General features: G+C 41.9%; 1 protein-coding gene across 2 annotated transcripts in view; it reads right to left on the bottom strand.

Moving 5' to 3' along the window:
• Positions 1–16,764, bottom strand: part of DNAJC12 (DnaJ heat shock protein family (Hsp40) member C12) — a 47,931-nt gene that overhangs the window by 21,528 nt on the left and 9,639 nt on the right. Inside the window, exons 1-3 of one of the 2 annotated variants that reach the window (XM_027772052.1) lie at positions 13,990–14,069; positions 4,576–4,684; positions 1,597–1,736 (exon numbers count right to left, since the gene is read on the bottom strand). In XM_027772052.1, coding sequence (XP_027627853.1) covers positions 1,597–1,736; positions 4,576–4,666 — 231 coding nt within the window. In that variant the 5' untranslated portion in view covers positions 4,667–4,684; positions 13,990–14,069. Of the gene's footprint in view, positions 1–1,596; positions 1,737–4,575; positions 4,685–13,989; positions 14,070–16,764 lie in introns of those variants that run through there. The other variant, XM_006148955.3, reaches the window with a different exon arrangement.

The raw sequence follows: 16,764 nt of genomic DNA, 5'->3' as shown, positions 1-16,764 counted from the left end.
AAAAAAAAAAAAGCAAAATATACAAGACATAAGGAATGGAAAATTATTTGTATGTATGTTGATGTGATTTATTGCACCAATAGACAGTGTATTTTTGATGGAAATTCATTTTGTATACTATAATGATGTATAGTGAATTAATGTAAAAAAAAGAAAAAAATTAAATAAAATATCAATTAATTAGTTAATTAATTTTAAAAAAATAAAATTAAATAGATAAATTAAAAAGAACTGCGGCATGACCAGGCCCCCACTAGGGGCCTCTCTCCCTCCCTCTCTCTCTGACATGGACACATGTTCTCTGACATTGAAAATAATAATAATAAGATAATTATATTTTCTCTGTAAATTTGAAAATAAAAAACTTTAAAGCACACAAAAGTCAAGGCTGAATAAATATATAACAGTAACTATAGTGATTATTGATATTTAGATATTTTAATTGCCAGAGGATATACATGCTCACCAGCAAGACAAGAGAGAGAAACAGACAGAGAAAAAGCACCCCAACCAGGGCATGGTCACGTCATAATCCCTCATTTCTCCATCCTGTTGTGATGTTGAGCATGCGCTACACGTGCTCAGCTTGTTTTTCAAGCTGCCAGGGCCACTATTTGAACTATGTGGTTCGGCCATGGAGGAGCTGGCTCCCTTAACCACTAGGGCTGGCCTGATATTTAGGGCTTTTTTAATAGCATGAAGTCTAAAAGTCTAAGGTTTAAAAGTCTAACAATTTTTTTCACTCAGATGCATAATAGAAATCATTTACAGTTTTCTTTGACTAACCAGATCCCAATTTTTAAATAAAATTTATAAGCCTTGAAAAAGAAAAGATGATAACTGAAAAGATGAAGGAGATGAATTTACCATGGTTCAAAATTCAGCAGTATATGAGCAATCTAAGAAACACATTTATTAGGTTATCACTTAAATAATAAGTGATAGGGGCAAGTAGATGACAGTGTGGTTAAGGTGCTAGACTCCTACATGGCCAATCGCAGCAGTTTGAGTCCTGGACCTGGTGGCTTGATTTCTCTCTCTCTCTCTCTCTCTCTCACTGGTGAGCGTACAAGCCCTGTAGCAAACTAAGAAATAATAATGGTGATAAATAAAATTAAATAAATAATTATTTTAAAAGATAGTAAGCGATGATGGAGAATGTGTATACTTAAACAGCCAAAGAGAATGAAAAATGTAGTTATGGGCCCTTCTGGCACCGATTCATGGCCTCCATTCTGGTGAATTTCCTTGCAATGTTTCATAGACACTGACTCACATCCAGACTCTCTACCAACTTCTTAGTCTTCTCCCTCCCGTGGCCCATTGATTCTTTATTTTATTTTATTGTATTTTTTCCCATAAGAGAAAGAGACAAACAGAGAGAGAAAGAAAGGCAAATATGTGCCCAATATAATCAGGGAAGTCTCTGGACTTGATCCAGGAACCTTCCCCGGAGGAATTGCCTTACAAAAAGTCATCTTTACCACTGTGGCACTATCCGCTCCCTCCCTGACTCATGCTTTGCACTATCCCATACGCTAATCTGCAGGCATCCTGAGTCTCACAAATTTATGTCGTCCCCAGAGGGAAATTCACCATTTTCACTGAGTCACTCAAGGTTTCCCACTGCTGAAATGGCATTGACATCTGGCTCCTTCTCCAGTGGTCGTAACGGGCTCGACTCTCTTCATTGGTCAGAATCTCCTTGGCCTTCTGCAGTTTCTGAAAGGTCTCCACTGGAAAACAAATCAAAAAATGAGCACTTTACTGTTGGAGGGGTTATTTTAAACGCTGCAACAATTACACTGATCTCACTAGAATCAAGACTCTGCCACTTGCTATCCATGTGACTTTGGGCCAGTTTACCTCTTTAAGTTTCAGTTTCCTCCTTTCATAAACCATATCATAAGGATAAGATCATATACGTGAAGCCTGACACACAGCTTATCCACTCCCCTTACTATCCCCGAGGGACGTTCCAAGTGCTATTCCAGGTACTGAAGGCACAGTGAACAACAGACATTACCAGCAGCAGAGACAAGCATTTTAAAACACTGGGAAAACACAATTTTGTCTTCTAGGAAGAGAACTACCATTTCTATGCTCGTCGCGTGAGGGAGGGTAGTGAGTAGGCAAGGACAGTACAAATGAAGACTCTGAGGCAGGAAGGCGTACAGTTAAGGAACTAGAGGGCGTGAACGTGGCTGGAGGATACAAGGAGCAGACAATGAGGGATGAGGCTGTGGAGCAGAAGAGGGCCCAGTTAGCTAGAGCTTTAGATAACATGCTAAGGGCTCTTGTCTGTTGGGTTGGGTTTTGTTTTGTTTTGTCTTGTTTTTCTTTTTTTGTTGTCGTTGTTGTTGTTGTTGTAAGAGCAAAAACTAACTGTGTTTCTACTGTTAGCAAAGAACAATTTGAAACTGAACTGTCTAAGTGAGATTTAGGTGATGCCCCAAGGAGCTCTGAGTATAGCTAGGGGTATCACATTTTGATACAATGTGACTTAAAAAGAACTATAGAGGCAAGACTGTTTCTTCTTGGGCAATCAGGATGCACTTCACTTGTTTTCCAAAGGTCTAGTGTCATTCTTGACTCCTCTTTCTTTCTAATCTTACTTCCAACCTATTAGGAAGTTTTGGCTCTGCCTTCAAAATATACCCAAGATCTCATGTCTTGTCACCTCCTGTATATCCACTGCCCTGTCCAAGCTGCCATTCTTTGTTCCTATTTTGTGTTTATTTTGCCATAAGGTGCCCAGAGAGACAGAGAAAGTGAGAAAGCACCCCCCAGGAGAAATGGCCACTCCACAATCTCTTCTTCTTCACTCTTCCCTCAGGATTTTGGGCATACACGCACATGCATCCGGCATGTTTTGCAAGCCACCAAATCCAGCACATAAACCAGGTGGTCAGCCATGTGGAATTCAGCCACCTTCACCACCATGCCACCTGGCTGACCCACCTTTTACGTTTATTTCTTCCAAGACAGAGAGAAAAAAGAGAGGCATTTGCAGCAGGATCTTCACACTGCAGTTCACCTTTGGTCTCAGCTGGCCCGGATCATGGGCACATAGGCAGCCAGCTCAGGGCAATCCCGGGGTGGATACCTAGGACCTTTCCCATGTGGGTCCAGTTGTGCTATGGCCGCACCACCACCTGGCCTCTGCTCTCTTCTTTTGGCTAGATAATTATTCATTACAGTAGCTCCTTTACCGATCTCCCCCTTCTGCCTATCTATTTTCTATAGCAGAGTGGTCTACTTAAAAGTAAGTCATAGCTCCGTGGCATGGCAGAAATGCATGGCTCAAGAGAAGCTGGATCTTACATGCAGATTGCAGTTTGAATCCCAAGCCTGGGAGTGTGAAACGCACTGGGCACATGCACTAGTGTCCAAATTCTGAAAAGCTCGAAACCTGGAGGAAGGGGATCACAGCATGACCAGATCCTGTGGAGGATCTGGCTTCTCTCTTTCTCTCTCTCTATCTTAAATTTTGTGCACATACTCTATCATGAATTAAGAAAATAAATAAATAAATAAGAAATGTCACATACTGTGACTCCTCTGCTCAAAACTTGAGTGTGCTTGGTGTTCTGAAGGAAAAGCCAGTAGGGCTGGAGCAAGAAGAGGTAGGGGGAAATAGAAGGAAATAAGATCCAAGAACGAAGAGAGGGACAAAGGTCACACCTAGCAGCCATGGTAAGAACTTTGGATTTGGGGACCAACGTAATGGTTACATTGCTGGACTTCCACATGGTCAACCATGGTTTGAGTCCCAGACCTGGCAGCTTAAATTCACACTGGGCGCCTGTGCATGCGTGCCCAAAATCTCAACAGGAGAATGAAGGAGAAGGGATTGTGGCATGGCCATCCCCCCAGGGGGTGATTTCTCACTTTCTGTCTCTCTGGCTCTCTAGCAAGTGCATCTGCCCTATAGCAAAAACCTCTCAAAAAAAAAAAAATATCTCATGAGAAGTAACCAAGATAATCTGAAATAGATAATGTTAAGGCAAATGTGCAGACAGTACTTACAGTACCATGACATCAATCATGAAAATTGTGAACTTCTATACTCTAGTTAGTAAAGAGTCCCTGTCCCCTAAACACCACCACATCCAGAGTTCCCTCAGTATCTATCAATCTTGTCTGATACATCAGACCTCCACTATGCTGCTCAAAATTTGGACAGCACTAGAACTCTGCAAGCCATTAACAGTTACTTATTTACTTATTTATTTGAGAGATTTTTGTTATACATGCACTCACTGAAGAGACAGAAAGCAAGAAATCACACACGCACACACACACACACACACACACACACACACACACCCAGGGTGGATGGCTATGCCACAATCCCTTCTCCTCCATTCTCCTCTCAGGATCTTGGGCATGCATGCACATATGCCTGGAGTGAGTTTTGAAGCTTCAGGTCCAGAACTCAAACCGCCGTCAGCCATGTGAGAGTCCAGTGCCTTAACCACTAAGCCACCTGCTGGCCCCACCATTAACTCTTTTAATATCAACCCTTTAGTCCATTAAAGAGAAGAACCTAAAGATGGGGCTATTGAAACTTACAGGAAAACAAACAACATCGAAGCATCTGTCCATAGCAGCTCACTTCAGTAAGCAGTCTCTCCTGTTGCTGACGACAATGTAACTGTCCCATTGTATAACTGAGATGTTGCTTTTTCCAAAGGGAAGAAACAGCTTATTAAATTATCGCCAGGGATGCACATACCAGTTACTCCGAATGCAGTAGCTGTAACGATTTACATCTTCATCTGTGAGTCACCCTCTCTTTGCACTTTCCTGTTGGTCTCCCTTTTCAGAATTTCCAGAACAGAAAAAGCCCACTTAAAACTATTCCGATGTCAATCCTTCAACAGCAGTTGGATAAGCAGAAAGAAAAAGAGACATTATCTTTCCTGCTATGTGGCCTGTTCTGCTCTAACCTCTTCAGCACATTTAATAAAAATGAGTCTGGGGAACCAGCAGTTAGCGTAATGGCTGTGTCGCGGGACTCCCACGTAGTCGACCACAGTTCGCGTCCTGGACCCGGTGGCTTAAAACTCATGCCATGCGCGTGTGCATGCGTGCCCAAGATCCCGAGAGGAGAATAGAGAAGGGATTGCAGCATGACCATCCCCCCTGGGGGGTGATTTCTTGTTTTCTGTCTCTCTGTCTCTCTGTCTGGCGAGCGCACGTGCCTTATAGCAAAAACCTCTCAAAAAAAAAAAAAATGAGTCTGCATCCTCTGTTATATCAGCTAAAAGAAAAGAATGACTCACACAAGATCAACATTTACCAGTTCATTTAAGTTTACTGGTGAGGTAACTGGTAAGTTTATATCAGCAAATGTTGCTGAAATCTTTAAGAAACATTCTGATTTAACTCCTGGGTCTATTTTGAAAATAAAGAGGTTCTCTTACATTCTTATTTCATGATAAAACTTGTAACACTACCAGGCTATCTTGGTGGTACGACACTAACGCACTGCTCGAATGAAGCTGGACGCATATGTAAGATCGAGGGTTTGGTTTCCCAGTCAACCTGTACATGCCAGGCATACACACAGCCATGATCGTGACTGGCTGGAGAGGCTGGCAGGGCTGGGGATCACAGCGTGGGACCCTATTGAGCATGCACTCACACATACCTGACATGTTTTTCAAACTGCCAGGTTCAGGATTCAAACCATGGTGGGCCATGTAAGATCTGGTTCTCTTAACCAGCAGGCCATGGGGCCAGTTCAAGAGAGAACTATTTCTAAAGGCCTCAGATTGAGAATGTTTTTACCGACTATAAGAAAGATCTACTGGTTACTTTTAAAAAAGAAAAGTATCCATTTTGTTAAATTTTATCTTGAGCTGTTATATAAAAACAGGGAAAGAAGGGGCCAGCAAGTGGCATGGTGGTTATAGCACTGAATTCCCATGTGGCCCACCACAGTTCGAGTCCCAGACCCAGCGACTTGAAAAATCACACTGGGTGTATGTATATTCATGCTCCAATTCCCAAGAGGTAAATGAAGGAGATGGGATTACAGAGTGACCATCCTCCCTGGAGGTTACTTTCTCACTTTCCCTCTCTCTGTTTCTCTCGGGTGAGCACACATGCTCTATGGCAAAACATTTCATTTAATTTAGTTTAATTTTTTAAAATAAAAAGGAAAGTGCACCTAATAATAATTGCCAACGTTCATTGATCACTTCCCACATAAAGGGCAATCTTTTTAATCTTCATAGCAGACTCATAAGGTAATATACTATTAGTCTACCCATTGTACTAATGAGAATGCTGAGGCTCACAGAGGTTGCCTAAAGTGGGGACCTGCAGTAAGCGTAATGGCTATGTCACTGGACTCCCATGTAGTCAACCGCGATTCAAGTCCTGGATTCATTGGCTTAAACTTACGCCAGGCCCGTGTGCATATGTACCCAAGATCCTGAGAGGAGAATGGAGGAGAAGGGATTGTGGCGTGGCCATCCCCCTAGGGGGTGATTACTCGCTTTCTGTCTGTCTTCCCAGAGATCACACGTGCCCTATAGCAAAAAACTCTCAAAAAAAAAAAAAAAGAAAGAAAGAAAAGAAAAAAAGAAAGAAAAGACAAGAAAAGAGAAAAGAAGAGAAAGGAAGAGAAGAGAAGAGAAGAGAAGAGAAGAGAAAAGAAAAGAAAAGAAAAGAAAAGAAAAGAAAAGAAAAGAAAAGAAAAGAAAAGAAAAGAAAAGAGAGGTTGCCTAAAAGTCAACTAACTCTCTCAAGTGGGAGATGGGAGCAGTCCAGACTGACGAGCCTGTGTTCATATCTACAACTACCCTGTGCTAACAAATCAGTAATTTCAACAGCAATAGTTGAGACCACAGTTAGTAGACCAAAAATGTTTAATTTCTCCTACCTTAAGATTCCTTTACTTGCTAGTTTTTTACCCTAATGACATACATTTCAAAATCTGTGCATTACAGTCTAGATTTCTGTCAAGTTTAAATTCAGTATCTGAGTAAACTTTTTGTTTTATTTTATCTGTTGTTGTTTTTTTTAATTTGCTATAGGATGCATGTGCTCACCAGATAGAGATAGAGAGAGAGAGAGAGAGAGGGAGAGAGAGAGAGAGAGACCTCAATGGGAGATGGCCATGCTGCAAGCCCTTCTCTTCCATTCTCCTCTTGGGACTTTGGGCGTGGGTGCACACATGCCCAGCACATTTTTTCGAGCCACCAGATCAGGGACTCAAATTGTTTAGCGTCGACCACGTAGGATCTAGTGCCTTAACTACCACACCAGCTGGTCGGCCTTGGGTAAATGTATTTTGATATTTTTAATTTTTCTTTTTTTTCAGAGAGAATATGTGTTCACTAGAAAGAGACGGACAGAGACAGACAGAGAGAGAATCCCTCATAAGGAATGGTCACACTACAATTCTTTCTCCTCCATTTCTCCCTCCTGTTGGCATTTTGGGCTCACATACACACATACACATATGCCCAATATGTTTTCTAAGCTGCCGGGTCCAGGACTCAAACCACATGATTAGCAATGTGGAGACCAGCTACCTTAACCACCACACTACAGGTTGGCTCAATATTTAAGAAATAAAAAATTTAACTAGCTCACATAAACACATACACATATGCCCAATATGTTTTCTTTAAGCTGCCGGGTCCAGGACTCAAACCACATGATTAGCAATGTGGAGACCAGCTACCTTAACCACCACACTACAGGTTGGCTCAATATTTAAGAAATAAAAAATTTAACTAACCTTACTTGTTCTTCAAGTGTGTAAAGAACCACTTCAATTTTCAGAAAATCATATTAATCTACCTTGAGTCAATGAATGTGTAAATACATTATAAAAGGATCTCTACCCAAAGGTTGAATCATATATCAACTGGAAGCCTGACAAGGGAAGGTATTGACGTCTGTGTACCTTTCCATTTAAAACAATATTTACACAGTCCAATGTTTCTCTGAACAAGAAGCCTTAAGGCAGCTCTTACATGAAAACCCACATCACTATGGCAACCAGAAATGGCAATGATTGTACAGCGATTCATCACGGGTTCTGAATAGACCTTGTTTTTCAGGGACCAAGAAACAACCGAATCATGCTTGACTGGAAAAGAACCCAGTTAAAGGATAACCTGGGATGGTAGTTGTTGGTGTTTATTAAATATTTAACATTGAATGCTAGGACAACTATCTTAGTATTAACTCCAATTCAGAGAGGTAGTTAATATGTTTCCTAAAGAAATGCTCATGCTTTCATTCATTCACTCATTTGAAAAGTTGTGCAGAGTGAGTAGGCTCTGCGCTGGGTGCTGTACTCCATATGGGGCGTATCACTGAACAAGATAAGCAGGCCATCTGGCTCAGTGAGCTTGCAGGATGACCAATGAGCAAACAGACAACAAGGAGACATGGACACCCAGTCTGATGATTGAGTACAAGGTACCCTGTGTAGCTAGGGGACACGGGACTTCCCAGAAGAAATGACAGCTAAGCTGTGATCTGACACAAGCATGACTAAGCCAAGCAAACAGGGCAGGATGGCGTGGGAGTCTTGGATGTGTTCCAGGCAGAGGAAGCAGTAGGCAGAGGTCTGGAGAGTAGAAAGAACAGGGCACATTAAGGACCTGACATAGTTCTGAGTGACTGAAACATGGCGCTCTAGGCACGGTGATGGAGAAGAGGGAATGCAGTTTAAAGGGGCTTGTACCTAAAGGCCCAGCAATGACAAAGGATGAACCATTGCTACTTGTGCGATGTAAGCGAGTATCACAGACAGAAGATAAAGTGAGAGATGCCACACCTGTGTTTGTCTGGTTATATGCAATTTTAAACTAGACAAACAGTACTAGAGATTTTAAAAATGGGAGAGGGGGACCAGCAGGTGGCGTAGCAGTTACATCATTGGACTCCCATGTAGTTGACTGAGATTCGAGTCCTGGACCTGGCAGCTTAAAACTCATGCCAGGTGCATGTGTGTGTGTGCCCAAGATCCTGAGAAGAGAATGGAGGAAAAGGGATTGTGGCATGGCTATCCCCCCTGGAGGGTGATTTCTCATTTTCTGTCTCTGGAGGACACAAGTACCCTATAGCAAAAATCTCTCAAAAAAAAACAATAAAATAAATAAATAAATGAATTTAAAATGATAGAGTACATGACTTTGAATAGGACATGGAAAGGGATTTCTGAGGGGCTGAAAATGTTATACATCTTCATGTGGGCAGTAGTTAAAGTGGTTTTATATATACATATATGTACACAGATTTATTAAGCTTACATTTATTATTTGCTCATGTTACCTGAAACAATTTACACCTTAATTTTAAAAAGGAAAAAAAAATTAAGTAAGCAAAGGTAATAGTTAAATAGCTAATTAAAGGTGATCTGAGAATCAGCTGGTGGCATGGTGGTTAAGAAAGCTGGATCCCGCATGACCAACTGCATAGTTCAAGTCTTAGACCCAGTAGCTTGAAAAACACACTAGACATGTGTGCATGCATGCCCAAAATCCCCAGAAGAAAATGAAGGAGAAGAAATTGGGGGATGACCATCTCTCCCTCACAGGGTAGATGCTTTCTCACTCTCTCTCTCTCCTCTCTCCAGCAAATGCATGTGCCTTACAGCAAATAAAAAAAATTTTTTAAAGATGATCTCATATATCAGGAAATGATCTATAATGTATCATAAACAAATCAAGGATGAATGATTTCTAGAGAAAATTAAAAAGAACTTTAAGACAAGGAAATTTTTTTCTAAATAACAGTTTGGGTTTGTGTAATTTGGAGTGACAGATAGGTTTTAGCATAATATTTTTATTATAGATAAATCACAGATACAATGTTACCCACCCTAAAGATAAAATCAAAGTAGAATTGACCCCATAGTTTAGCTTAAGGAAGCCAGATCTCAAGACCAGCAGAAGGCATAATGGTTACGTTGCTGGACTCCCACATAGCTGACAACAGTTCACATCCTATACCCAGTGGCTTAAAACTCAGACAGGGCTGGGGCCAGTAAGTGGTGTGGTATGGTGATTAAGGGTGCTGGACTCCACATGGTTGACTGTGGTTTGAATCCTGGACTGGGCATCTTCCTTTCTCACTTTCCCTCTCTCCCTCTCACTCTATCCCACTGTGGTCAAATTAAAATAAATAAATAAAGTTAAATAAAGTTTTTCTTTAAAAAAAAAAAAAACTCAGGACACTTGTGTGTATATGCCCAGAATCCCAAGAGGAGGATGGAGGTGAAAGGATTGTAGTGTGACTATCCTTCATTAGGGGTGATTTCCCACTTTCCATCTCTCTGTTTCTCCAGCAAGCACAAGTACATGCATCCTATAACAAAAATCTGTAAAAAAAAAATAGGAAACCAGGTCCCACATGGCTGACCACAGTTCAAATCACAGCCCTGGCAGCTTTAATAAAAACCATCTGGCACATTTGCATGAGTGCCCAAAATCCCTGTGGGAGAAAACAATGGAGAGGAGATTGCAGCATGACTGCACTCCACTGGGAGAGGGAGGTGCTTTCTCCCTCTTTCTGTCTTTGGTAAGTGCTTGCACTCTCTAGAAATTGAAAAAAGAGTTTTTTAATTAGAGTAGGAATACACAAGAGATTTCAACGACATTAGTAAAGTTAAGCTAGGTAGTACATTCATGGACAACTGTTCAGTATTTCATTTGTTTTTACACAAATTAAATGTTTTATGTTTTCCAAATCACTATCTGCAATGTGAAGCAATAAATGCTGTAGAGGGCCAGATAGTGGTGCAACAGAAACACAGCTGGACTCACAGGGAAGGTCCTCAGTTCACATCTTGAGACCTCATCGTACACACCAGGCATACACATGCCCAGGATCTGGGCTGGCTGAGGCTGGGGTAGATTGTGGTGTGGGGATGCTGTAGGGGAGTCCCCCAATTCTACGTCTCTCTCTCTTTCATGGAAAAAATAAATTAATAAACTAAGTAAACTAAGAAAGAGAATAGAAGAGAAGAAAGGAAGGGAAGAAGGAAGGAAGGAAGGAAGGGGAGAAGGAAAGGAAGGGAAAAGAAGAGAGAGAAAAAAAAATGCTGTGGGAGTTTAGGCATGAAATGATAGTGGCTTACCTACGGTGCTGGTAGTAAGGGCAGAGGAAAGAGGACGCAGTAGAAAGAAATGGGACAGAAACATTTTGTAATTGATTAGATGTAGACATGAGGGAGGAGGAGATAAGGCTTCTGTTTGACCAACTGAATGGGTACTGGTGTCATTCATTGAGATGGAGGAACAGAAAAATAAACAAGATATTGGAGAAAAATTAGTTCAGTTTTTGACAATGTGACTTTGAAATATTTCCAAAAGGAGATTTTCAAATAGCAGCTGGAACTACAGCCTGAAGATAAAGGGCGAGAAATAAGATAAATATAGATTTGGGAAGAACCAACAGATGGCATAATGGTTATGTCGCTCGACTCCTATGTAGTTGACTGTAGTTCAAGTCCCAGATCTGGCAGCCTAAACCTCACACCGAGCATGTGTGTATGTGTGCCCAAGATCCCAAGAGGAGTTCTTAAAACAGATCTTCTCTAAAAAAAAAAAAAAATGATGGATTTGGGAGCCATTAACAGATAGCTCATCATTGAGTACTTAGCTCTTCTACACACACACAGAAACTCGAGAAAAATACATATTCAACAATGTAATTTTGTCACTTTGTCAACAAGTTGCATGTTTTTGTCTCATGTTATTGTCTGACCAAGACCAAACATCTTAAAACTAGTGCTTTTCCCTTCAAAACCAAAAAAAAAAAAAAAAAAAAATTTTTTTTGAATTAAAAAAATAAATAAAACAGACAGCTGGTGAAGACATGGACAAGGTTCCTGAGAGAAAATGGGGAGTAATCTGAGAGGAGAGCTTACAAGAATTTAGAGTGGCAGAGGTAGAACCACAAAGCAGACAAAAAGAACAGTCCAAGAGGATGAAGAAAACCATGGGTGCCTGTTGCCTTGACAGCTAAGAGAAAAGAGTGTCTTAAGAAGGAATGTATGGGGGCTGGCATGTGGCAGAGTGGTTAAGGTGCTGGATTCCCACATGGTTGACCACAGTTCAAGTCCCAGGCTTGGTGGCTTGCGAATCACACTGAGGGCATGTGTGAATGTTCCCAAGAGGAGAATGAAGAAAAAGGGATTGCAGTGTGGCTACCTCCATACCCCGGGGGCGGAGCAGGGGGGGGGTGATTTGTCACTTTCCCTCTCACTGCCTCATTCTCTCTCTCGGCAAGGGCACACATCCTATGGTAAAAACAAAAAGGAATGTATAGTTGACAGAGTCAGTGTTTTTGACTCTGTTTATTTTTACTATCCTGGCTACCCTAAATATCCTCTTTCTGGTGCTGGGGTAGGCAACAGCTCTCAGAAACAGAGTCTTGCTCTGCTATCCAAGCTGTCCAAGCTCAGAGAACATCGGAGCAAAAAAGTAACCTTTGGGGGCCGGCCGGTGACGTGGTGGTTAAGGGCACTGGATTCCCACAAGGCTGACCGTGGTTTGAGTCCCGGACCTGGTGCCTTGCTTCCTCACTTTCTATCTCCCTTGCTCTGTCCCTCTTTTGGTCAAATTAAAGTAAATAAAATAAAATAAAATAATTCTTAAAAAAAATGTAATAGTTGGATTTTGCAACAAGGACGTACTTAGTTCATTTCTGGGAGAAGTGAGAAAGAAGTCAGAGTGGAGTAAGTAGAAAACTGGAGAAAAAGGAAGGACAGATATCAGTTATGACTTCTCTTTTAGGAAGTTAGTCTCTGAAGGGAAGGAAACAGACAGGGAGGGAGTAAGAGGGAGAGAGATTGTGGAAGGATTATTGGTTCATTTGTATTTTTTCCAAGCCTGGCTAGACATAAGCATATTTATAACGTGATAAAGGAAAGAAACAAGTATGACTGGATATACACAGGTCCCCAAAATGAAGAAAACATACTTATGTTAACATTCAATACCTGGTAAAATAAAGACTAAATTAGACTATTTCTTGTCTTTCCTCTTCTTTTTTTTTAACTATTTTTATTTAATTTTATTTGTTCATTCATTTATTTTAATTTGACCAGAGAGACACACACAGAGAGAGAAGGAGAGAAAGATAACGAAAGTGAGAAAGCAAGCCATCAGGACCGGGACTCCAACCATGGTTGATCATGTGGGAGTGTCCAGTGCTTTAACCATCATGCCACCTGCTGGTCCCCTCTTTTCTTTTCTTTTGTTAGGTTTTTGCCATAGAGAACATGCACTCACTAGAGAGCAACAGAAAGAGACAGTGACAGGGAAAGTGAGAAATCATCCCGTAGGCGGTGGCCACACCAAAATAAATCCCCTCCCCCCATTCTGCTCTTGGGATTTTGGACACACACACACATGCCCTGCATGATTTTCAAGCCACCAGGTCCAGAACTCAAACCGCAGTCAGCCATGTAGGAGTCTAGTGTTTTAACTACCACCCTATCTGCTAGCCCCAAATTGGACAAATTTTAAACCGTAAAGCAGAACATATGGCAGAAAGAAAAATGGATGCTTTTATTGCTATTAACTACTATTAGAGAAGACCATGCACTGGGGGTGGCCCCAGAGTCCTGAGGTTAAGCACTATGTCTTGGATTTCACATGGCCAACTGTAGTTCAAGTCCCACCCCTGGCAGCATGTGAAACACACCAGGTAAGATGTGTGTACCCCAAATGCTCACGGATAGAGAAACAGAGGGAAAAGGACTATGGCACAACCCCATCTCATGTAGTCCTTTCTGTCTGTCTCTGTCTCCAGCAAGCACGTGTGCCCTCTGGGGGTAGGGGGAGATCTGCACAGTCCTCCTCTCCTCCACCCAATAGTGCAAAAATACCCATGTTTGGCACTGAATGAAAGAACAAATTTGAGCATAGCAGACAAAAGGAAACCGAGTTACATGCACTGCTTTTTGGTTCAGTACACTATTAGTTTCAACCATTATTAAATACGTACCAGCTTTGGAGTTTTCAGGATGCTTGTCAGGGTGACATTCCAGAGCTCTGACTTTAAATTCTGTCAGGATTTGTTCAACCTGAAACAAAAATCAGTGTTTAAAACAAGGTGTCTGGGGCCCACAGGTGGCAGGATGGTTAGGGGCGTTGGACTCCCACATGGCCGACCATGATTCGAGTCCCGGACCTGGAGACTTGCCTTTTCACTTTCCCTCTCTCTTTCGTTCTCACTCTCTCACTCTGTCCTTCTCTGATCAAATATAAAAATAAGTAAGTAAACAAGTAAATAAATAAAATAAGGAATCTAATTTAAATGGCATGAAGGAAGAAATTGGACATCAGTCCTTCCCAAAACATTCATGATCAATTCAACTTTTTATTTTATTTTGATTCTTGTATTTCTATTTTGACTTTGTTTTTAATTGCCAGAGGGCATGTGAGTTATTCATTAAAAAGCTCCTCTTTTCTGCTTTTTGGCACCTTTTTTTTTACTAAGAATTTCACAGACCAACCTGTGGCCTATCAGTTAAGGTGGCTGGATCCCACAGGGCCTGCGTGCTTTGAATCCCAGACATGGCAGCTTGAAAAACGCTCATGTGTTATGCATGCCCAGAATCCCTACAGGAAGAAAGATGAAGGAGAAGGAACTGGAGTCCAACCGTTCTATGGGTGCTTTCTCACCCACCCCCCCAACTGTTTTTTTTGGTTTTTTTTTTTGGAGAGATTTTCACTGTAGGGCACGTGCGCTCGCCAGACAGACAGAGACATAGAGACAGAAAACGAGAAATCACCCCCCGGGGGGATGGTCACGCCGCAATCCCTTCTCCTCCATTCTCCTCTAGGGATCTTGGGCACGCACGCACACGCGCCCGGCGTGAGTTTTAAGCCACCAGGTCCGGGACGTGAACCGCGGTCGACTACATGGGAGTCCAGCGACATAGCCATTACGCTAACTGCTGGTTCCCTCCAACTGGTTTTTGACACTGTGATCCAGCCCTAGCCCCAGTCAGCTTGAGATCATGAACACACGTGTCTTGGATACAAAGGAAGTTTCGACATGAACCTGGAACTACCCATGTGGGTCAGCCTCACAAAGCATCCCAGTTCACCTCTAAGAACCAACCAGCCTCTAACTGCCCAGTTGTAAAGCCTAGTTCTGCCATAAGACTTTAGCTGACATACATAATGCTCTCCTGTTCCTAGGTTTCCTTATCTTTCTTTTTTTATAACTATTTATTTAATTTTATTTATTCATTCATTTACTTTAATTTGACCAGAGACAGACAGAGAGTGAGAGAGACAGAGAGAGAAAGCGAGAAAGCCAGGCACCAGATTCAGGACTCAAACCATGGTTGGCCATGTGGGAGTGTCCAACACCTTAACCACTACTCCACCTGCTGGTCCCTAGATTTCCTTATCTTTACATCAGAAGAACAATATATAGAGAGCACTTATCACAAAGCCTGATTATAATAAGAATTTGATGATAATAATAACTATTATTAAATATCAGTGGCTAAGTAATTTGTCCAAAGTCATTCAACTAGTTACCAAAAAGGCTGAGTTTCTCATTACCTAAGTTATCAAACTTTAAATCTTATAATCTTTTCTTTTTTTTCCCCAAAATTTGCTAGAGAGTGTATGTGTTCACCAGAGAGAGCCAAAGAGGAGGAAAGAAAGAAAGCACCCTCCCATGGAGGATGGTCACAGCAGTCCCTTGTCCTTTGTGTTTTCCAAGATGTCAGGTCCAAGACTTGAACCACTCAGCCAACCATGCAGCTACTTTAACCATCTAGCCACCTTAACCACCATGCCATAGATTGGCCCTGAATCCTAAATATTAGGGGGGTTTTTTGTTTGTTTTTTTTTTTGTTTGTTTTTATTTTTGCTACAGGTTCACCAGAGAGAGACAGAGAGAGAGAGAAAAAAAGTGAGAAATCACCCACTATGGGGGACTGCCATGCCACAATTTCTTCTCCTCCATTCTCCTCTTGAAATTGTGGGCACACACACCCATATGCTCGGCATGATTTTCAACCCACCAGGTCCAGATCTTGAACTGTAGTCAACCATGAGGCAGACCAGTGATTTAGCCACTATGCCACCTGTTGGTGCCCAGATCCTACAATCTTAACCATTGTTTTATGGTTGTTGTTGGGGTTTTTTGTTGTTTGTTTGTTTTACAGATTTTTGCTATAGGGTACATGCACTCGCCAGAGAGACAGAAATAAAAATCACTCCCCAAGGGGGATGGCCATGCCACAATTCTTTCTCCTCCATAATCCTCTCAAGATTTTGGGTATGCACACACACACACACACACACACACTGAGTTGTGGGTATGTGTGTGTTTTGTTTTGTTTGGAGAGGTTTTTGCTATAGAGCGCATATGCTCGCCAGAAAGAAAGAGACAGAAAGCAAGAAATCACCCCTCAGGGGGATGGCCATGCCACAATCCCCTCTCCTCCATTCTCCTCTCGGGATCTTGAGCATGCACGCACACTCGGTGTGAGTTTCTTGGGATCTTGGGCATGCATGCACACTTGGCGTGAGTTTAAGCCACCGGGTCTGGGACTCAAACCGTGGTCGACTACATGGGAGTCCAGTGACATAACCATTAAGCTAACTGCTGGTCCCTAAATTTTTAGACATTCTTTTTTTTGGGGGGGGGGAGAGATTTTCGCTATAGGGTGCATGCGCTCGCCAGACAGACAGAGAGAGAGAGAGACAGAAAGCGAGAAATCACCCCCCAGGGGGGATGGTCACGCCGCAATCC

Source organism: Tupaia chinensis, unplaced genomic scaffold, assembly GCF_000334495.1.
Source record: "Tupaia chinensis unplaced genomic scaffold, TupChi_1.0 Scaffold000250_1, whole genome shotgun sequence".
NCBI lineage: Eukaryota > Metazoa > Chordata > Mammalia > Scandentia > Tupaiidae > Tupaia > Tupaia belangeri.
Note: the sequence above shows the minus strand (reverse complement) of the source record. Positions and strands in the feature narration are given on the sequence as shown.